This window comes from Globicephala melas, chromosome 6 (assembly GCF_963455315.2).
Source record: "Globicephala melas chromosome 6, mGloMel1.2, whole genome shotgun sequence".
Lineage (NCBI taxonomy): Eukaryota > Metazoa > Chordata > Mammalia > Artiodactyla > Delphinidae > Globicephala > Globicephala melas.
This window is the reverse complement of record NC_083319.1, coordinates 102,622,882-102,645,533: the sequence shown is the minus strand read 5'-3', so window position 1 is coordinate 102,645,533 and position 22,652 is coordinate 102,622,882. Positions and strand designations below refer to the sequence as shown.

General features: G+C 38.1%; 1 protein-coding gene across 2 annotated transcripts in view; it reads left to right on the top strand.

The window, feature by feature from the left end:
- The window catches only part of KCTD9 (potassium channel tetramerization domain containing 9), a 61,294-nt gene that overhangs the window by 13,398 nt on the left and 25,244 nt on the right, over window positions 1-22,652 (top strand). The window contains exons 3-9 of one of the 2 annotated variants that reach the window (XM_030879065.3): window positions 10-53; window positions 3,511-3,607; window positions 4,210-4,268; window positions 4,476-4,604; window positions 13,494-13,561; window positions 13,650-13,745; window positions 14,459-14,608. In XM_030879065.3, coding sequence (XP_030734925.1) covers window positions 10-53; window positions 3,511-3,607; window positions 4,210-4,268; window positions 4,476-4,604; window positions 13,494-13,561; window positions 13,650-13,745; window positions 14,459-14,608 — 643 coding nt within the window. The remainder of the gene's footprint in view (window positions 1-9; window positions 54-3,510; window positions 3,608-4,209; window positions 4,269-4,475; window positions 4,605-13,493; window positions 13,562-13,649; window positions 13,746-14,458; window positions 14,609-22,652) is intronic. The other variant, XM_060301268.2, reaches the window with a different exon arrangement.

The following is a 22,652-nucleotide window of genomic DNA, read 5'->3' as shown; positions in this document are numbered from 1 at the left end:
TTTCCCCAGGGATGATGATGTTTTGTTTGTGTGTGAAGGAGAACCATTTATTGGTAAGTGACTTCCTTAAAAGCCAATTTTGTCTGCCGAAATAAAGATGAAATGGCAAATATTTTACATGGCTTTACTAAGCTTAACATTAAAAAGTATCTTAGAGCAGTACTCAGCTCTTCATACCTTTTTTGATTCTGCATTGGGGGTGTGTGTGAAAGTAAATTTCTAACTTGAATTAGATGATCATATTTTAGTATGGATACCTCATCTTTTACGTGCTGTTAAAAGGCTCTGGATGTGCACATATTCATTAATTATGACATGATAGGGTGGTTTTGATTTTAGAACTATAACTGTTTTGTTTTGAAATTTTCTCTTTGATAGTAGTTATCAAAACCTCTGTTATGTTACATATTTTTTAAGCATATATTGCTTGAAAAAGTAATGTTTGCCAGTCATTCACAGCAGTTAAATCAGTCAAAAATGACTTGGTAGCAACCACACACACACACACACACACACACACACACACACACACACACACACACTACCCTTCAGTTTCGAAGAAAGCTTATACAGTGTATATCTCAAAGGAAAGAGCCTGAGGCTTAAATAAATATTCTTTAACGAATATTTGATATATTTAGTTCCAGACCATCACACCCTGAATATTCAAGTATTTCTTTAAGCCTTCACAATAATTGTATTTGGTGAGTGGAGGTAGTACTCAAGATCATCACACAGCAACTTAGAAGTAAATGCATATTCTCTGTTTCTGCCTTAAGACTGAACAAAAAATTTTTCTCATCTTTTCTTATCCATTAGGCTAAGACAGTGGGTTGGCAGGCAGTGGTCACTTAATTGGTTCATTGCATACATACAAACAACAAAACAAAAAGTGATTGATTAGTGTTTTTTGTTTTATCGTTACAAACTTTCAGAGTTAAAAATATTTGGTATGTTTTCATCCTCTGCATTTATCTATACCTGGATTATTTTACTTTTGGCCAGTGGAAATCCCTTCATGTTCTTCTTCTTTTAACACAACCCCGTTAGTCTTTTCCTTACTATCTGGAATAACAAAGTGTTCATCTTATACTTCTCTTGTCCTAAACCCAAATCAGTGGTTTTTTTCTTGGAAGCCTTGATTTCTTTTAGTGGCAAATGTCATTTTAAGACCCAGCCTGGGTGCTGGGGAGGCTCGCTGCTACTGGGTTCGTCATGATTACTAGGCTTTTTGGTGAACAGAGTTGGAAATACGTGGCTAGCTAGAGGATAAAATTCATATATAATAAATATTATATGATACAAAGCTTTATATCACATATAACATATAAATAGATAAAATATCTCATGGGTTCATACTAATACTTTGGTTATATTAGGATTGTAAGATTTTTATTTAACATCTTCTATCTTACATCTATGTCTCCTTTCTTGCATATCAGTAATCCTGGTTTCCAAGGACATAGGGAGTGATGGAATTGTAATGTCACATAATTACTCATTTCCTTCATCCTACACAAAATACACATAAAAGTTTCAATAATAATCCCAATACTTTGAATACCAATGTGACTACTAAAGACAGTTAAACATTTTTTAATATGCTCATTCCTTTCTTTCCTTACTTAAAAAATAATCGTATTGTTTATCCATTGTCAAATATTGTTATTATATACTATATACATACACACATATACACACACACCATTGTATACTATACTCTCTCCCTTAAAACCATCACTTAGTTTTACTCCTCCAGTCCTTAAACTGATGCCTCGAGTGGTTGTCTGAAACTTGTTCTCTAGTAGATTCTTTATAAAGAACTTGTGAGAACTATATTCTCTGACATCTTGCATGTGGCTTCTATACCTGAAAGTCAGTTTGACTGGTCATAAAATCATATGTCAGAACTGAACAAATTTCAAACTTTAATGATATGTAGTTTGTTGTATTTCAATTATACCTCAAGTTGTTAAAAAATCCTTGGTTCATATTATTTTTCTTTAAATATCTTAAATATGTTACTGCATTTTCTGACATAGAGTTTTGGTGTCAAAAAAAAATCTGATCTTTCATAAGTGATTATTTTTCCTAGCTCACCCAAAGGATTATTCTCTTTCTTTACAGTAATTTTACTGTACTTTAAATTGATTTACTGTACTTTTAAATTGATAACTTTTAGTATACTATTTCTGGGTGTTCTGAGCTGTTCTGGGTTGAATCTCTCAGTTATGTGGTGGGCCCTTTCAATATGTAGTTTCACATCTTTTTTTTTTTTAAATTTCAGATAAGTTTTCTTGAACTTTATGTATTTATTTTGTTACCATGCTTTGATTTTCTCCTTTCAGGACTCCTATTGTATATGTGTTGGATCTTCTACACTTGTCTTCTATATTTGAAATCTTCTGTTAAATCTTTTTCATCTCTTTCTTCATTTCTTCTTGATTTTTAAAGCTTTCCTCTTTTCAATTTTTATTTTCCTTAAGGCATTATCTGTGGTGTTCTTTCACTCCTGTGTTTCTTCTAGTTTAATCTTCATTTCTGAAATGGTTTTTATTTCTAATTCTCTCCAGAGTTCTCTTGCCTCATTTCTGAATTTTGTGATTCTGGTTTATGTTGCTTTTTCATACCTTGTATTATTTACTTCTTTTAGCATATTTGGAATATTATAGTTTACCTATTTTGTGGCCATTTCTTTCTGGCACATTTTCATTATCTGGCACGTTTTCATTATCTATAGGGATGTAATTCTTCCTATTCTTTTAATAATCTTGTATGGGATTTTCTGTTGCTCATTTTTACATGAAATTAGTTTTCCTTAACTTGAGAAGGGAGCTGACTTAGGAAAGTTTTTGTAATTTCATGGCTCTAGGTGTCCCTCTTATGTTGTTTTTATGAAGTATTAAAAAATATGGAAGTCACCTTCTAATATGTTTTGGTTCTGCTTGACCTTTTTTGACTTTTATCTGGACTCCTTTTCCTTTTGTCTCTGTTGTCTCTGTTCTGTTCAACTTGGATTCTTTTCCCAACATCTTATCCTCAGTGTGGGACTTTGTCCTAGGTGGGAGCTTTGGCTGGGTGGGTTTTGAGAGTTCGTTTTCAGCCTCTTCAGATCTTACTCCAGACTGCTTGAATCACCCATGGTTGGAGTGGGCACACCCCTCCCACTTCCATTCGGCTGTTCTCAAGTAGACTTGCTGAGTTTTGAAGTGAGTATTTATGGGTTACTTTGGAATTCTTAGGATCATCACATACCCTGTTGTTTCTGTCAAGGATGCTTCTTCTGTCAAGGATGCTGATGCCATGCTTCTCTTCTAGTTGTCGGTGTTGGCGGGATACCTTATCACCTAGTTTTGTTTTAGATACTGTCTGTGGGTATAGGGCTTGCTGTCCTAGTAGCTCTGGCATGCTTTTATGTGTGTGTTTTAGTTTAAAATATTATACTATTGCCATCTTCCCCAAACCCCCCCCCCCAACTTAATGTTTATTTTTTCTACATGTCACCTCTAGACCCTCAGACAGATTCTAAAGTACCGGAAGTGTTGTCAGGATCTCACACAGACTGGCTAACATTAAATGTTGGAGGGCGGTACTTTACAACCACACGGTAGGTGCACATGTATGTGTGTGTTGAGTGGGTACTATGTACTGTTTGTTCTTTCCTTCAGTTTGCTGATGTCCTTAGAAGATATTCCAGTGCTGCTTAAATATACTATGTGATTTGAAGCCAATATTTAGGAAATTTTTTCTAAGAGTAGAAAATGGTTCACAAGTCATTCCAGAGAAAGCATGAAAAGCATGAATTTACTGTTTTTAGAATATGCTTTTAAAATATTGAGTAATATACATGCAACACAAGTAAAAAATTAACAGTATTGAAATTTGTAGACTACAACTGCTTATACTAAAGGCATAAGAAAAATGTAAATTTCGATCAAGAAAATTGTTATACAGTAGCTTGCTAGAAGGATAGATCAGCATTGAAATTAAAGGCAACGAAATCAATATTTAAATCAAAGGAAGTGCCAGATGAGAAGAGATTTTGATAAATGGCAACTTACTGCACATTTTTGTTTCCCAGCATCACTCCTCCCAGGTTATAGCATGCATCTTTTTGAGAGAGCAGCTGGGATCAAGTATACTCTTGACTTAAATATGTTTGTTTATAAAGACAAATGGAGAAATCAGTTTTTTTCCCTGAATTCTTAGGAGCACTTTAGTGAATAAAGAACCTGACAGTATGCTGGCCCACATGTTTAAGGACAAAGGTGAGTGCAGTGAGATCACATTTTGTGTGATCTGTTTGTAGTTGTATTGACTTTATAACTCCTGTCCTTCTGTACTTTTTAATGGAATCAGTAATAATTTTTACAAGAGTGAAAACTTACTGGTATGTTATGCAGTTTTCCTTCTATAAATTTCTAACTTTGTTTTTTGTTTATGGGGGGGCTTTCTTCATTTTAATGGTCCCACAGGTGTGTGGGGAAATAAGCAAGATCATAGAGGAGCTTTCTTAATTGACCGAAGTCCTGAGTACTTTGAACCCATTTTGAACTACTTGCGTCACGGACAGCTCATTGTAAACGATGGGATTAATTTGTTGGGTGAGTTTTCAATGTAATTCCTCACACTTTTTAGGATTTGTATTTTCTTTTCACTTAGTAATGTATATTTTCATAAAGTAAAAGTATCTTTTCCATTTTTAAAACTAAATGTTTTTACATGCATATGAGTGTAAATATACACTCATATATCTACACAGGTAGATAGTCTTTCAGGTATACATCTACCCCATACATTCCGATTTTAGATTCTAAATAGATTTAGATTTCATCAGGAAGGACGCTAAGGGATTTTGTTGTTTTTGTAAATTTTTTAAAAAAAATTTTATTTATTTTTGGCTGCTCTGGGTCTTCGTTGCTGCATGTGGGCTTTCTCTAGTTGCAGCGAGCGGGGGTTACTCTTCGTTGTGGTGCGCAGGTTTCTCATTGCGGTGGCTTCTCTTGTTGCGGAGCATGGGCTCTAGGTGCGTGGGCCTCAGTAGTTGTGGCACGTGGGCTCAGTAGTTGTGGCACGTGGGCTCAGTAGTTGTGGCGCATGGGCCACAACTGCTCTGCAGCATGTGGAATCTTCCCAGGCCAGGGCTTGAACCTGTGTCCCTTGCATTGGAAGGCAGATTCTTAACCACTGTGCCACCAGGGAAGCCCCGTTGGAAGATTTTTAATTACAGTTTCATCATTACTTGTGATAGGTCTGTTTATATTTTCTGATTCTTCCTGGTTCAGTCTTAGAAAATTGTACCTTTCCAAGAATTTGTCCATTTCTTTGTGGTTGTCCATTTTGTTGGCATATAATGGTTTGTAGTAGTCTCTTACAGTCCTTTGTATTTCTGCGGTGTCAGTTGTGATTTCTCCTTTTTCATTTCTAATTTTACTGATTTGCATCCTCTCACTTTTTTTTTCTTGATGAGTCTGGCTAAGGGTTTAATCAATTTTGTTTATCTGCTCAAAGAACCAACTTTTAGTTTTATTTATCATTGCTATTGTTTTCCTTTTTTCTATTTCATTTATTTCTGCTCTGATCTTTATGGTTTCTTTCCTTCTACTGACTTTGGGTTTTCTTTGTTCTTCTTTCTCTGGTTGCTTTAGGTGTAAGGTTAGATAGTTTGTTTTTTTTTTCTTTAGGTGAGATTGAATTCTATAAACTTCCCTCTTAGAACTGCTTTTGCTGCATCCCATAGGTTTTGGGTCGTCATGTTTTCGTTGTCATTTGTTTCTATGCATTTGTTTATTTCTTCTTGGATTTCTTCAGTGATCTCTTGGTTATTTAGTAGCACACTGTTTAGTCTCCAGGTATTTGTGTTTTTAACAGTTTTTTTCATGTAATTGATTTCCAATCTCATAGCGTGTGGTCAGAAAAGACGCTTGATATTTCAATTTTATTAAATTTTCCTAGGCTTGATTTGTGACCCAAGGTGTGATCTGTCCTGGAGAATGTTCTGTGTGCACTTAAGAAGAAAGTGTATTTTGCCACTTTCAGGTGGAATGCCCTATAGATATCAATGAAATCTATCTGGTCTGTTGTGTCATTTAAAGCTTGTCTTTCCTTATTTATTTTCATTTGCATTGATCTGTCCATTCGTGAAAGTGGGTGTTAAAGTCTCCTACCATTATTGTGTTACTGTCGATTTCCCCTTTTATGGCTGTTAGTGTTTGTCTTATGTATTGAGGTGCTCCTATGTTGGGTGCATAAATGTTTATAATTGTTATACCTTCTTCTTGGATTGATCCCTTGATCATTATGTAGTGTCTTTCCTTATCTCTTGTAACAGTCTTTATTTTAAGGTCTATTATATCTGATAGAAGTATTGCTACTCCGGCTTTCTTTTGATTTCCATTTGCATGGAGTATCTTTTTCCATCCCTTCACTTTCAGTCTGTATGTGTCCCTAGGTCTGAAGTGGGTCTCTTGTAGACAGCATATATATGGGTCTTGTTTTTGTATCCATTCAGCCAGCCTGTGTCTTTTGGTTGAGCCATTTAATCCATTTACATTCAAGATTATTATCGATATGTATGTTCCTCTTACCATTTTCTTAATTGCTTTGGGTTTGTTTTTTTGAGTCCTTTTCTTCTCTTGTGTTTCCACCTAGAGAATTTTCTTTAGCATTTGTTGTAGAGCTGGTTTGGTGGTGCTGAATTCTCTTAGCTTTTGCTTGTCTGTAAAGCTTTTGATTTCTCCGTCAAATCTGAATGAGATGCTTGCTAGGTAGAGTAATCTTGGTTTTAGGTTTTTCTCTTTCACCATTTTAAGTATATCCTGCCACTCCTTCCTGGCCTGCAGAGTTTCTGCTGAAAAATCAGCTGGTAACCTTATGGGGATTCCTTTGCATGTTATTTTTTGTTTTTCCCTTGCTGCTTTTAATATTTTTTCTTTGAATTTAATTTTTGTTAGTTTGATTAATATGTGTCTTGGTGTGTTTCTCCTCTGGTTTTTCCTGTATGGGAGTCTCTGCACTTCCTGGACTTCGGTGACTATTTCCTTTCCCATGTTAAGGAATTTTTCAACTATAATCTCTTCAAATGTTTTCTCAGACCCTTTCTTTTTCTCTTCTTCATCTGGGAGCCCTATAATTTGAATGTTCGCTTGTTTAGTGTTGTCCCAGAGGTTTCTGATATTGTCTTCAATTCTTTTCATTATTTTTCTTTATTGTGCTCCTCCGCAGTTATTTCCACCATTCCATCTTCCAGCTCACTCATTCGTTCTTCTGCCTCAGTTATTCTGTTTGATTCCTTCTAGTGTATTTTTCTTTTCAGTTATTGCATTGTTCATCTCTGTTTGTTTGTTCTTTAGTTCTTCAGATCTTTGTTAAACATTTCTTGTATTTTCTCAATCTGTGCCTCCAATTCTATTTCCGAGATTCTGGATCATCTTTACTCTCATTACTGTGAATTCTTTTTCAGGTAGATTGCCTGTTTCCTCTTCATTTATTTGGTCTTGTAGGTTTTTACCTTCTTCATCTGTGACATAATTTTTTGTCAACTCATTGTTTTTGTTTTTGTTTTTGTTTTGATGGGTGGGATTGTGTTCTGGTTGTTTGGCTTGAGGCTTCCAGCACTGGCATTTGTAGGCGGTTGGGTAGAGGTGAGTCTTGGTCCCGACATGAGGACCTCTGGGAGACCTCACTCCTATGAATATTCCCTGGGGTCTGAGGTTCTCTGTTAGTCCAGTGGTTCAGACTCGGAGCTCCCACTGCAGGAACTCTGGCCTGACCCCCAGCTCATGAACCAAGATCTTGCAAGCCGTGCGAGGTGCCAAAAAGACAAAAGAAAAAAAGGAGCAGAACAGTAAGAAAGAGTAAATAATAAGATTAGAAAACTAACAGCTATCTTAGAAAGAATAAAAAAATAAAAATATAGATGAAACAACAACTGGAAGGTAAAACAGGACCACAGTAGTAATAAAGAGGAGGGGGGAAAAATGCCAGAAAAGACCTTGGCTGGGGGGGGTGGGGCTTAGGTCGGGGTGTGGTTTAGGTGGTGGACGGGGCCTATGCTTAGGACCCACAGGGCCAGAAAAGGCCCTGGGGCAGGGTCTTAGACTCAACACAGCAGGAGGGGCCCAGGAGTGCCTCTGGCCCTGGAGGGTAGACGACCAGGTCCAGGACCCCAGCATGCTCACTGAGCCCAAGTGGGTGGGGGAAGTCCCAGAGGGCCCTTCCCCATTGGCCTCTCTTCTTCTCCCTCCCATGTCCACAGCACCCACATGGCTAGCGGTGGCCCCAGAAGGCAAGGGACCAGACCCGGAAGCCCAACAGGCTTCCTGGAGCTGAGTGGGCAGGGGAAACGCCTGGGTTGCTTCCCCTGATCCTCCAGCCCCGAAGCATCCCTTGCCCCGTCCTCCTCTCCTCCCCTTCCCACCTCCTGCCTCCCTCCTACGCTCCCAGGACCAGCGTGGCACAGAGGGGCCCTCAGAGGGTGGGGGACCTGGCCTAGGACCCCAGCAGGTCTCCCGGGCTGAGTGGTCTGGGGAAACACCCGCCACACCTCCCTGATCCTCTGGTCCTTGAGGGTTCCCCCCACCACTGTCCACCTCTCCTCTTTCCCCCTTCTCCCTCCCATGCCCCTAGGACTCATGAGGCCAGAAGGGGCCTGGGAGAGAAGGGGGCCCAGGAAAATGGAGGACCAGGCCCGACAGCCCAGTAGGCTTCCCGGGCACAAGTGAGTGGGTGAAACAACCTCCGTGCCTCCCCTGGTCCTCCTATCACAGAGGGCCCCTCCCGCATCCACCTCTCCCCTTTTCCAACACCCCTGCCTCCCTCCTACGCCCCTACAAACAGCATGGCCCAGAGGGTGCCTTGGAGGGTTGAGGACCCTGCCTGGGAGACCTGCATGCTTCCTGGCCGATTGGGCAGGGGAAACACCTGATTCTCCGAGCCCCTGAGGGTCCCTCCAGGCATGGGAACCCCTCCCCCCCCTTCCAAGTCACCCCTCAGGGGTGCCGGTCCTGTCTGGCCTTCACTTCTCCTCCCCCCTTACTCCCCCCATGTTCCTACCTGGTCACTCGGGGGTTCCTCCTATCTCCTTGGGCATTGAGGTCCCCCACCAGCATCTGGCAGGCGCCTTAGTTGTGGGGAAGACATGAACTCCGCGTCCTCCCCCACCACCATCTTCTGTAGGCTCTTGTTTTTTTAATCCACTCTGCCATTCTGTGTCTTTTGATTGGAGCGTTTAGTCCATTGACGTTTAAGGTAACTTTTGATAGATAAGTATTGCTATTGTAGAGCTTGTTTTCCAGTTGATTTTTGTATTTCTTCTTTGTTCTTTTTTCTTCTTGTTTTTCCTTTCATCGTTTGATGATTTCCTTTTGTATTATGCTTGTGTTCTCTTCCTTTTGTTTTTGTGCATCTATTGTATATCTTTGATTTGTGTTCCCCCTGTTTTTCAAGTATGTTAACCCCTTCCTATATGTACTTGCTTTAGAATCTATAGTGGTATAACCTCAAACACATTCTAAAAGATAATCTACATTTTCTTACTCTCTTCCCCCACTTTTTATGATTTTGATGTCCTCTTTTACATCTTCATGTTTATCCTTTTGCTGTTCATTGTGGTTATCATCACTTCCACAAAAAAATTATTTTATGATTATTATTTTTAAAAAATTTGCATACTGGCTTATTTATGTGATTTACTTTCCAATTGTGATTTTCCTTTTCCTCTAGATTCTTCTTTTCTACTTAGAAAAGACCTTTCAATATTTCTTTTAGGGATAGATTTAGTATTGCTCTATTCCTTTAGTTTTTGCTTGTCTGAGAAATTCTTTCTCTCTCCTTCTATTCTAAGTGTTGATCTAGCTGGGTAGAGTATCCTAGGTTGCAGATTTTTCCGTTTAAGTACTTTGAATATATCTTGCAGCTCCTTTGTGGCCTGCAACATTTCTGTAAAGAAATCAGCTGATAGCCTTATGGGGGTTCCCTTGTAATTATCCCTTTGTTTTTTCTCTTGCTGCCTTTAGAATCCTCTCTTTAACTTTTACCATTTTAATTATAGTATATCTTGGTAGAGATCTGTTTGGGTTCATCTTGTTTGGGACCCTCTGTACTTCCTGTACTTGTGTATCTGTTTCCTTCTTTAAGTTTGGGATGTTTTCAACCATAATTTCTTCACATACATTTTCAATCCCCTTTTCTCTTTCTTCTCCTTCTGGGATGCCTGTTATGTGTAGATTGGTACACTTTACATTATCCCATAGGTCTTTTAAATTGCTTTCAATTTTTTTTTTTCCATTTGGCTTTCTGTCTGCTGTTCTGACTGGGGGATTTCCATTGTTCTGTCTTCCAGATCACTTATTTATTCTTCTGCATTATTCAACCTGTTACTCATTACCTTTAGTTCAGCTTTCATCTCGGCGAATGAGTTTTCTCATTTTCCTTGGCTCCTCTTTACACTTTCTAGTTCCTTTTACAGTAATCTACATTTGTATTGATAACCTTTCTTAGTTCCTTCAATATTTTCATTATCTTTTTTTTGAACTCACTGTCTATAAGACTGAGCAGATCTGTTTCATTGTTTGTTCTTTCTGGGGAATTCTCTTGATCTTTTCTGGGTGTGGATCCTCTGCTTCTTCATTTTACTTATATTTCTCTTACTCTATGAGTTTATGACAAACAATTATCTACTGTGGTCTTGGAGGGCTATTAGTATGTGGAAGTGTCCCCGTGGGGACATGTGGGTTTAAAATTTTTGGTGCAAGGTCTGTTTTCCGGATGTATACCTGCCACCTCTTTCCTCAGTGTGTGCTGGCCATTATCCCCTTGATAGGGGGTGTGACTGACGTTGTGGTGACCAAAGGCTACACTGGATGTTGAGTGGGGCCTCCTCTTTGCTCTGTGGTTGTCACAGCCCTCTCAGTGGCAGGGTCTGCTCCCTAGTTATTGCAGTAGAAGCCCCAGATCCATTTCTGAGCTGTGGTGTGAGGTAGTTGGGATTGGAGTATGCCCAGGGAGAGGAGCCCCTGAGTGTTCCTCCTCCAGAGTTCTCCACCAGGGAGTGCATTCTGTGCTGTCATCCGTCACCCATTGTGTGGGCTCACAAAGTACACTGTTGTTGGCACTGCGCTCCGTCTCACCTCAACCGTGAGAATGCAGGCAGTAAGCTCTGATGTCCCTCAGACGCTGTGTTCACAAAGTTACCAGCATAGGTCTGCTGGCAATGATCCACTGAAGTGAGGTAGCAGGACCACAGTAGTCACACACCTGAAGCTGCTGTTGGAGCTATTGAAGCAGCGCAGACTCCAGCCCAGCCTCTGCGTGCATGCACCCACAAACCACATAGCTGCTGAGGCCAGACTGGTCCCAGCCACGGGAGCACCCATTGTCCACTTGGATGTCCTGCAGGCGCTGAGTATACAAAGCCAGTGGCTGTGGGGTAGATCTGCGCAGCAGTGGGCAGAGGGCTCAGATTTCAGCCCCACCTCTGCATGTGGGCAGCCTGCTGGCATGCTCCCAGAGCTCCTACAGGTAGCGCTGAGTCAGCTGAAAGTGTGTGGAGAAAGAGGCTGCTACAGGCCTGTCCCTCCCTTCCATGCTCCTTAACAAAAGGGCTTTGCTTCTATGGTGGGCCTGGGCTTCTTCTACATACACCCCTGGTTGCAGCCCATACCATGCTCCAGCCCCTTCAGGCTTTCTCTGAGCAGCCAACCCTGGTCCTCTCCCTGGTCTGTCCTCTGAAACCCAAGTTTCAGAACTGAGCTCCCGCCCACACCAGCGGTTGCACATCTCAGGCTGGGGAGCACAGGGCAGTGACCCGGACCATCTGTGCAGGTCTCTCTCTGATCTGCCTGCCATAAACTGTCTGCTGCGCTTTGCTTTGAGCCTCTAAAGCTCCATTTCTGTCCTGGCTGATCTCCCCACCTGTGAAGAGGCTTTCCAGGTTGCGGGCAACTTTTCTCTTTCACAACTCCCTCCCAGATATGCAAGTTCTGTCCCAATGCCTTTTTTTTTAAATTCTTGTACTACCTGGTTATGAGGAGATCTTTCATGCGATTTTGGGTGTTTGAGATATTCTGCCAGCATTCAGAGGGTATTCTGTGAGAATTGTTCCAGATGTAGATGTATATTTGATGTATTTGTGGGAGGAGGTGAGCTCCACATCCTTCTATTCTGCCATCTTGTGTGAGCGCCCTGGAAATCCTTTATTTAATGATTTTCCTATAAGAAAGGTTTCTGAATTATACTGCTGACTTTGGTTTCGAAGCTCTCTTACATTTATACACTTCTGTAATATTCTGATTCAGTAACTAAAAGATCTCTGACAAACCGATTCAGATCTGCTTCATTCACAAACTCAAGGGGCTTCCCTGCTGGCGCAGTGGTTAAGAATCCGCCTGCCAATTCAGGGGACACAGGTTCGAGCCCTGGTCCAGGAAGATCCCACATGCCGCGGAGCATCGAAGCCCATGCACCACAACTATGAGCCTGCACTCTACAGCCTGCAAACCACAACTACTGAAGCCCGCGTGCCTAGAGCCTGTGCTCCACAACAAGAGAAGCCACCGCAATGAGAAGCCCATGCACCACAACAAAGAGTAACCCCCGCTCTTAGCAACTAGAGAAAGCCCGCACGCAGCAACAAAGATCCATCACAGCCAAAAATAAATATATTAATTAAATAAATTTATCTTAAAAAAAAAAAAAACATGGTACTCTGACTGTGTTAAGTATATTAAAAAATAATAAGTCAATGAAGGCCTTCCCTGGTGGAGCAGTGGTTAAGAATCTGCCTGCCAATGCAGGGGACACGGGTTTGAGCCCTGGTCCAGGAAGATCCCACATGCCACGGAGCAACTAAGTCTGTACGCTGCAACTACTGAGCCTGTACTGTAGAGCCCACGAGCCACAACTACTGAGCCCATGTGCCACAACTGCTGAGCATGCTTAGAGCCCATGCTGCACAACAAGAGACACCACTGCAACGAGAAGCCAGCACATCGCAACGAAGAGTAGTCCCTGCTTGCCGCAACTAGAGGAAGCCTGCACGCAACAAAAACCCAATGCAGCCAAAAATAAATATTTTTTTAAAAGTCAATGAAATGTTAAGATTAGGTGAACTAATCATTTATTATTGGGTTTACAAATCACTGTGTCAGTTATTTTAGGAATGTATGATGTTAGGATTTTTTTGTCTGTGGCCTATTTAATTTTCAGAAATAATTTTGTAATATGGAAAGCTTTCATTCTAATTCATGAGTCTTCTTTCTTTTGCTGTATGTAAACTATTTAGAAAAACTTTGTTTACAAATATTTTTAAATATTCTATATATACATATATATGTTCTAAACATGAGTTATTTTTTTTCTATATTGATGGATAGCCTACTTGTATTTCACTTCTGTTGTGAGAATTTAACTTTATAGATTTTTTTTATAAATGATTCTATAAATATTAAAATGAATAGCATTCTATAAAAGTCAAATTGTTTTTATTATGATAGGTGTGTTAGAAGAAGCAAGATTTTTTGGTATTGACTCATTGATTGAACACCTAGAAGTGGCAATAAAGGTAAGACTCTTTTTACATTAGCCAAGTATTACATGTATTGTAGCTATCTCCCAAAATGCTCCACTGATCTGTCAATATGCTTTTCAAGAATTCTCAACCACCAGAAGATCATTCACCAATATCTCGAAAGGAATTTGTGCGATTTCTGCTAGCCACTCCAACCAAATCAGAATTGCGTTGCCAGGTAATTAAAGCAGACTTTTATATGAGTTATTCGTGTAGGCAAATCTGTGAGTAAAGTTTTAAATTCTTCTGGGAATTTTTCTGTTGCCTTGTTTTCTTTTTTCATGAAAGATATATTTTACTTATGGGTCATAGCATTGATTTAGTCCCAAAATGGTTAGACAGAAAAAGAGATGTAATAATCTTTTTTATTGTCTAATTATGCCTCATGCAGCAGTTTTTGAGTAATGCATAGGAATTGCAGCAATAAAAATAAAAAGTCAATTGTACAGTTGTTATGTATGGTTAATCAGTGGAAGATACTTTTACTTTTATGTATTATAGCACTAATGATTTTAAAAACCACAATACTCACTTTAAAAAAATAAAACGATCTTGAATTATTGAATTAATAAAATAATTTAAGTACAATCAGGTTTAATAAAAAAATAATACTTATCAACGGGTATGTGGCCAGCAGAGATCTCTCTTTAGAAACTTCTGCACGTAAATGAGGCATTGCCAGGATGCATTCTAGGGTTATATGTAAGTTGAGTTCCTTTAAGAACCCGTTAAGGACACTAATTTTATGTATCTCAGTTCCATTTGATCATGTAACGAACTCCAAATGACGGAACTGCCAATTACTTCTAAAACACATGGTGGTTAGCTATTGTAATTGAATATACAACAGATGGTTTAAATATTGTGACAGTTTGTGTTTTTTAATTTTAGGGTTTAAACTTCAGTGGTGCTGACCTTTCTCGTTTGGACCTTCGATACATTAACTTCAAAATGGCCAATTTAAGCCGCTGCAATCTTGCCCACGCTAATCTCTGCTGTGCAAATCTTGAACGAGCTGACCTCTCTGGATCAGTGCTTGACGTAAGAATCATTTTTGGTTACAAAAGAAAATTAAATTTTTAGTCTATTGAACACTCAGAGCAGAAATTATATCTGTCCCTTATTGGAGCTTTTACTTGCAAACAGATAATTTACTAAGTTGATGATAAAACTGAAGGTTCTGAAAGTGAAATGGGTTGGTTTTGCAACTTTGGTATCCTTTATTAAACATAGGTCTGAAAAGTATAGCAACTAATAAGAAATGAAATCTTGAAATTAGATCCTGATCTCCTCAACACTCTATTTATCAGGACTTCTATTTTCAATGAATTAATAGGGTAAAGCTGGAAAGTATCTTTGCATTTTTCTATTCAGGTTCATTTCTGGAATAGGAAAATGTTATTGCTCCAGGGGATATGTGGCAGTTATTTTTAAATAAACATGGTATACAGCAATCTGTATAAGTTAGCATCTCAGTGGCTCTCTACCTCTATTCATATGTGTTTGCATATATGTATGTGTATATATGTGTGTGTGTACATATGTATATGCATGTATTTGTGTAGCAGTTACCTGTGCTAATTTGAGGTTAGAAGATATATGTAAAACCAGCCGTGAAATCTAATTTCTAAGAACTTTCAGTTCCTTAATATCAAGGACCATGTCTGTGTGCCTTTTGAGTTAATAACACCTAATATAGTACCTTGCCTTTAGTAGTCACTGAATAAATGTTTATTGAATTTTATAATGTTGGTTTTGTTCCTTAGCTGCAGTGTATTTTTCCATGAAACTTGGATCTAATAACAGAATATGCCAACACATTTCCTTGTTCCATCTTATGAAGAAGGATCAAATAAATGGCAAAATAAGCAAAACACTAACTGTACAAAGGAAAAATCTGAAGGACCTAATTTTTAAATAGTGAAATGCTGAGAGGCAGCTTTGTTGGTTTCTGTTAAGGAATGAAAAAAAAAAAAAGATAAGACAGATTGGATCATTGAATACAAATGGTTTTGAGTTCTATTTAATTATAGCATTACTGTGAGCCTGAACCATAATTTTCTTATCTTTGAATGCTTGTTCTACCCACATTGTATAATTGATGTGAAGGCCAATATGTATATATAATATACATGTGTATATATTATATATATATGTATGATTTTTTTATTGATGTGTAGTTGATTTACAATGTCATGTTAGTTTCAGGTGTACAGCACAGTGATTCAGTTACATATATGTGTGTGTGTGTTTGTGTGTGTGTATACATATATACATATATATACAGTCTTTTTCAGATTCTCTTCCCTTATAGGTTATTACAAAATACTGAGTATAATTCCCTGTGCTATACAGTAGGTCCTCGTTGGTTATCTATTTTACATATAGTAATATGTATATGTTAATCCCAACCTCCTAATTTATCCCTCTTCCCATCCCCTTTTCCCCCATTTGGTAACCACACATTTTTTTCCTATGTCTGTGAGTCTCCTCCTGTTTTGGAAATAAGTTCATTTGTATCTTTCTGTTTTTTTACATTCCACATATAAGCAATATCATATATTTATCTTTCTCTGTCTGGCTTACTTCACTTAGTATGATAATCTCTAGGTTCACCTATATTGCTGCAAATGGAATTATTTCATTCTTTTTTCATGACTGAATAATATTCCATGGTGTGTGTGTGTGTGTGTGTGTGTGTGTGTGTATATATATATTTATATATATACACCACATCTTCTTTATCCATTAATCTGTCCATGGACATTTAGTTTGCTTCCATGTCTTGGCTGTTGTAAATAGTGCTGCAGTTAACATTGGGGTGCATGTGTCTTTTCAAATTATGGTTTTCTCCGGATACGTGCCCAGGAGTGGGATTGCTGGATGATATGGTAGCTCTCCTTTTAGTTTTTTAAGGAGCCTCCATACTGTTCTCCATAGTTGCTGTACCAATTTCCATTCCCACCAACAGTGTAGGAGGGTTCCTTTTCCTAACCCCTCTCCAACATTATTTGTAGACTTTTCGATAACAGCCATTCTGACCAGTGTGAGGTGATACCTCACTGTAGTTTTGATTTGCATTTCTCTAATAATTAGCAGTGTTGAGCATCTTTTCATGTGCTTTTTGGCCATCTGTATGTCTTCTTTGGAGAAATGTCTGTTTAGATCTTTTGCCCATTTTTTGATTGCATTGTTTGTTTTTTTGATATTGAGCCACAAGAGCTGTTTGTATATTTTGGAGATAATCCCTTGTCAGTTGCATATTTGCAAATTTTCTCCCATTCTGTAGATTGTCTTTTTGCTTTGTTTATGGCTTCCTTTGCTGTGCAAAAGCTTTTAAGTTTAATTAGTTCCCATTTGTTTATTTTTGTTTTTATTTTCATTATTCTAGGAGACAAATCTAAAAAGATACTGCTGCAATTTATGTCACAGAGTGTTCTGCCTATGTTTTCTGCTAGGTTTTATAGTATCCGGTACTACATTTAGGTCTTTAATCCATTTTGAGTTTTTTGTTTGTTTGTTTTTGTTTTTGTTGTTTCTATTTTTGGCCACACCACGTGGCCTGAGGGATCTTAGTTCCCAGACCAGGGATCAAACCCATGCCCTCTGCAATGGAAGCATGGAGTCTTAACCACCGGGTACCCAGGGAAGTCTTGAGTTTATTTTTGTGTATGGTGTTAGAGAATGTTCTAGTATCATTCTGTTACATCTAGCTTTCCCAATTTCCCAGCACCACATGGTAAAGAGGCTGTCTTCTCCACTGTATATTCTTGCACCTTTCTCATAGATTAATTGACCATAGGTGTGTAGGTTTATTTCTGGGCTTTCTATACTGTTCCACTGATCTATAGTTCTGTTTTTGTGCCAGTACCATCCTGTTTTGGTTACTATAGCTTTGTATTATAGTCTGAAGTCAGGGAGCCTGATTCCTCCATCTCCAGTTTTCTTTCTCAAGATTGCTTTGGCTATTCGGGGTCTTTTGTGTTTCCATACAAATTAAAAATTTTTTTTGTTCTAGTTCTATGAAAAATGGCATTACTGGTAATTTGATAGGGATTGCATTGAATCTGTAGATTGCCTTGGGTAGTCTGGTCATCTTGACAGTATTGATTCTTCCAATTCAAGAACACAGTATATCTTTCCATTTGTATCATCTTCGATTTCTTTCATTAGCATCTTATAGTTTTGGGAGTGCAGGTCTTTTACCTCCTTAGGTAAATTTATTTCTAGGTATTTTATTCTTTTTGATGCAGTGGTAAATGGGATTGTTTCCTTAATTTTTCTTTCTGATCTTTCATTGTTAGTGCGTAGAAATGCAACAGGTTCCTGTGTATTAATTTTCTATCCTGCAACTTAACCAAATTCATTGAAGAGCTCTAGCAGTTTTCTGGTAGCTTCTTTAGGATTTTCTATGTATAGTATCATATCATCTACAAGCAGTGATAGTTTTACTTCTTCTTTTTCAATTTGGATTTCTTTTTTTTTTTTCTTCTCTGATTCCTGTGGCTAGGATGTCAAAACTATTTTGAATAAAAGTGGTGAGAATGGATATCGTTGTCCTGTTCCTGATCTTAAAGGAAGTGCTTTCAGCTTTTCACCATTGAGTATGATGTTAGCTGTGGGTTTGTCACATATGGGCTTTATTATGTTGAACTGGGTTCCCTCTGCCCACTTTTTGGAGAGTTTTTATCATAAATGGATGTTGATTTTTTTAAATCTTTTTAACACAGACTTTATTGAAACATAATATTAATACAGAAAAACACACAAATTATAAATGTATAAGTCAATAAATGTTCACAAAGTGAGCACATTTATAAAGTCAGCACTAGATCAAGAAACAGACTATTACCCCAGAAGCCCTCATGTCCTCCTTCTAATCAAGGGTAACCAATATCCTGACTTCTTACAACACCATAGGTGAGTTCTATGTATCTTTGAAATTTAATAAATGGAATCATTTAGTAAATACTTTTTGTGTGTCTGGCTTCTTTTCCTCAGCATATTTGTGAGGTGAATTCAGTGCAAGCATGTAATTTAAGTTTTTACTTTTGGATTTAATTTAATGTATTTTTTTATAGAGCAGGTTCTTATTACTCATCCATTTTATACACATCAGTGTATACATGTCAATCCCAATCTCCCAATTCATCATACCACCACCACCACCACCCCACCGCTTTCCCCCCTTGGTGTCCATACATTTGTTCTCTACATCTGTGTCTCAATTTCTATCCTGCAAACTGGTTCATCTGTACCATTTTTCTAGGTTCCACATATATGCGTTAATCTATGATATTTGTTTTTCTCTTTCTGACTTCACTCTGTATGACAGTCTCTAGATCCATCTACATCTCTACAAATGACCCAGTTTCATTCCTTTTTATGGCTGAGTAATATTCCATTGTATATATGTACCAAATCTTCTTTATCCATTCGTCTGTCGATGGGCATTTAGGTTGCTTCCATGACCTGGCTATTGTAAATAGTGCTGCAATGAACACTGGGGTGCATGTGTCTTTTTGAATTATGGTTTTCTCTGGGTATGCACCCAGTAGTGGAATTGCTGGGTCATATGGTAATTCTACTTTTAGTTTTTTAAGGAACTTCCATACTGTTCTCCATAGTGGCTGTATCAATTTAAATTCCCACCAACAGTGCAAGAGGGTTCCCTTTTCTCCACTCCATCTCCAGAATTTGTTATTTGTAGACTTTCTGATGATGCCCATTCTAACTGGTGTGAGGTGATACCTCATTGAAGTTTTGATTTGTATTTCTCTAATAATTAGTGATGTTGAGGAGCTTTTCATGTGCTTCTTGGACATCTGTACGTCTTCTTTGGAGAAATGTCTATTTAGGTCTTCTGCCCATTTTTGGATTGGGTTGTTTGTTTCTTTAATATTGAGCTGCATGAGCTGCTTATATATTTTGGAGATGAATCCTTTGTCCTTTGATCCGTTTGCAAATATTTTCTCCCATTGTGAGGGTTGTCTTTTCATCTACTTTATCGTTTCCTTTGCTGTGCAAAAGGTTTTAAGTTTCATTAGGTCCCATTTGTTTCTTTTTGTTTTTATTACCATTACTCTAGGATGTGGATCGAAAACGATCTTGCTGTGATTTATGTCAAAGAGTGTTATTCCTGTTTTCCTCTAAGAGTTTTATACTGTCCAGTCTTACATTTAGGTCTCTAATCCATTTTGAGTTTATTTTTCTGTATGGTGTTAGGGAGTGTTCTAATTTCATTCTTTTACATGTAGCTATCCAGTTTTCACAGCACCACTTATTGAAGAGACTGTCTTTTTGCCATTGTATATCCTTGCTTCCTCTGTCATAGATTAGTTGACCATAGGTGTGTGGGTTTATCTCTGGGCTTTCTATCTTGTTCCATTGATCTATGTTTCTGTTTTTGTGCCAGTACCATATTGTCTTCATTACTGTAGCTTTGTAATATAGTCTGAAGTCAGGTAGTCTGATTCCTCCACCTCCATTTTTTTCCCTTAAGACTGCTTTGGCTATTCGGGGTCATTGGTGGCTCCACACAAATTTTAAGATTTTTTGTTTTAGTTCTGTAAAAAATGCCATTCGTAATTTGATAGGGATTGCATTCAATCTGTACGTTCCTTTGGGTAGTATAGTCATTTTGACAGTATTGATTCTTCCAATCCAAGAACATGGTATATCTCTCCATTTCTTTGTATATCTTTAATTTCTTTCATCAGTGTCTTATAGTTTTCTGCATACAGGTCTTTTGTCTCCCTAAGTAGGTTTATTCCTAGGTATTTTACTCTTTTTGTTGCAATGGTAAATGGGAGTGTTTCCTTAATTTATCTTTCAGATTTTTCATCATGAGTGTATAGGAATGCAAGAGATTTCTGTGCATTAGTTTTGTATCCTGCAAATTTACCAAATTCATTTATTAGCTCTAGTAGTTTTCTGGTGGCATATTTAGGATTCTTTATGTATAGTATCATGTCATCTGCCAACAGTGACAGTCCTTCTTTTCCAATTTGTATTCCTTTTATTTATTTTTCTTCTCTGATTGCCATGGCTAGGACTTCCAAAACTATGTTGAATAAGAGTGGTGAGAGTGGACGTCCTTGTCTTGTTCCTGATCTTAGAGGAAACACTTTCAGTTTTTCACCATTGAGAATGATGTTTGCTGTGGGTTTGTCATATATGGCCTTTATTATGTTGAGGTAGTTTCCCTCTATGCCCACTCTCTGGAGAGTTGTTATCATAAATGGGTGTTGAATTTTGTCAAAAGGTTTTACTGCATCTATTGTCATGATCATATGAATTTTATTCTTCAGTTTGGTAATATGGTGTATCACATTGATTGATTTGCGTATATTGAAGAATCCTTGCATCCCTGGGATAAATCCCACTTGATCATGGTGTATGATCCTTTTAATGTTGGATGTGTTGTTGGATTCTGTTTGCTAGTATTTTGTTGAGGATTTTTGGATCTATATTCATCAGTGATATTGGTCTGTAATTTTCTTTTTTTTTAGTATCTTTGTCTGGTTTTGGTATCAGGGTGATGGTGGCCTTGTAGAATGAGTTTGGGAGTTTTCCTTCCTCTGCAATTCTTTCGAAGAGTTTGACAAGCATGGGTGTTAGCTCTTCTCTAAATGTTTGACAGAATTCACCTGTGAAGCATTCTGGTCCTGGACTTTTGTTTGTTGGACGATTTTTAATCACAGTTTCAATTTCATTACTTGTGATTGGTCTGTTCATATTTTCTATTTCTTCCTGTTTCAGTCTTGGGAGGTTATACCTTTCTAAGAATTTGTCCATTTCTTCCAGATTGTCCATTTTATTGGCATAGATTTGCTTGTGGTTCTCTCTTAGGATGCCTTGTATATCTGTGGTGTCTGTTGTAACTTCTCCTTTTTCATTTCTAATTGTATTGATTTGAGTCCTCTCCCTCTTTATCTTGATGAGTCTGGCTAATGGTTTATCAATTTTGTTTATCTTCTCAAAGAACCAGGTTTTAGTTTTATTGATCTTTGCTCTTGTTTTCCTTGTTTCTGTTTCATTTATTTCTTTTTTTTTGAAACTTTATTTATTTATTTTTAACATCTTTATTGGGGTATAATTGCTTAACGATGGTGTGTTAGTTTCTGCTTTATAACAAAGTGAATCAGTCATACATAAACATATGTTCCCATATGTCTTCCCTCTTGCATCTCCCTCCCTCCCACCCTCCCTATCCCACCCCTCCAGGCGTCACAAAGCACCGAGCCAATATCCCTGTGCCATGCGGCTGCTTCCCACTAGCTATCTACCTTACTACATTTGTTAGTGTGTATACGTCCATGACTCTCTCTTGCCCTGTCACAGCTCACCCTTCCCCCTCCCTATAACCTCAAGTCGTTCTCTAGGAGCTCTGCGTCTTTATTCCTGCCTTACCCCTAGGTTCTTCATGACATTTTTTTTTTCTTAAATTCCATATATATGTGTTAGCATACGGTATTTGTCTTTTTCTTTCTGACTTACTTCACTCTGTATGACAGACTCTAGGTCTATCCACCTCATTACAAATAGCTCAATTTCGTTTCTTTTTATGGCTGAGTAATATTCCATTGTATATATGTGCCACATCTTCTTTATCCATTCATACGATGATGGGCACTTAGGTTGTTTCCATCTCCAGGATATTGTAAATAGAGCTGCAATGAACATTTTGGTACATGACTCTTTTTGAATTATGGTTTTCTCAGGGTATATGCCCAGTAGTGGGATTGCTGGGTCATATGGTAGTTCTATTTGTAGTTTTTTAAGGAACCTCCATACTGTTCTCCATAGTGGCTGAACCAATTCACATTCCCACCAGCAGTGCAAAAGTGTTCCCTTTTCTCCACACCCTCTCCAGCATTTATTGTTTCTAGATTTTTTGATGATGGCCATTCTGACTGGTGTGAGATGATATCTCATTGTAGTTTTGATTTGCATTTCTCTAATGATTAATGATGTTGAGCATTCTTTCATGTCTTTGTTGGCAGTCTGTATATCTTCTTTGGAGAAATGTCTGTTTAGGTCTTCTGCCCATTTTTGGATTGGGTTGTTTGGTTTTTTGTTATTG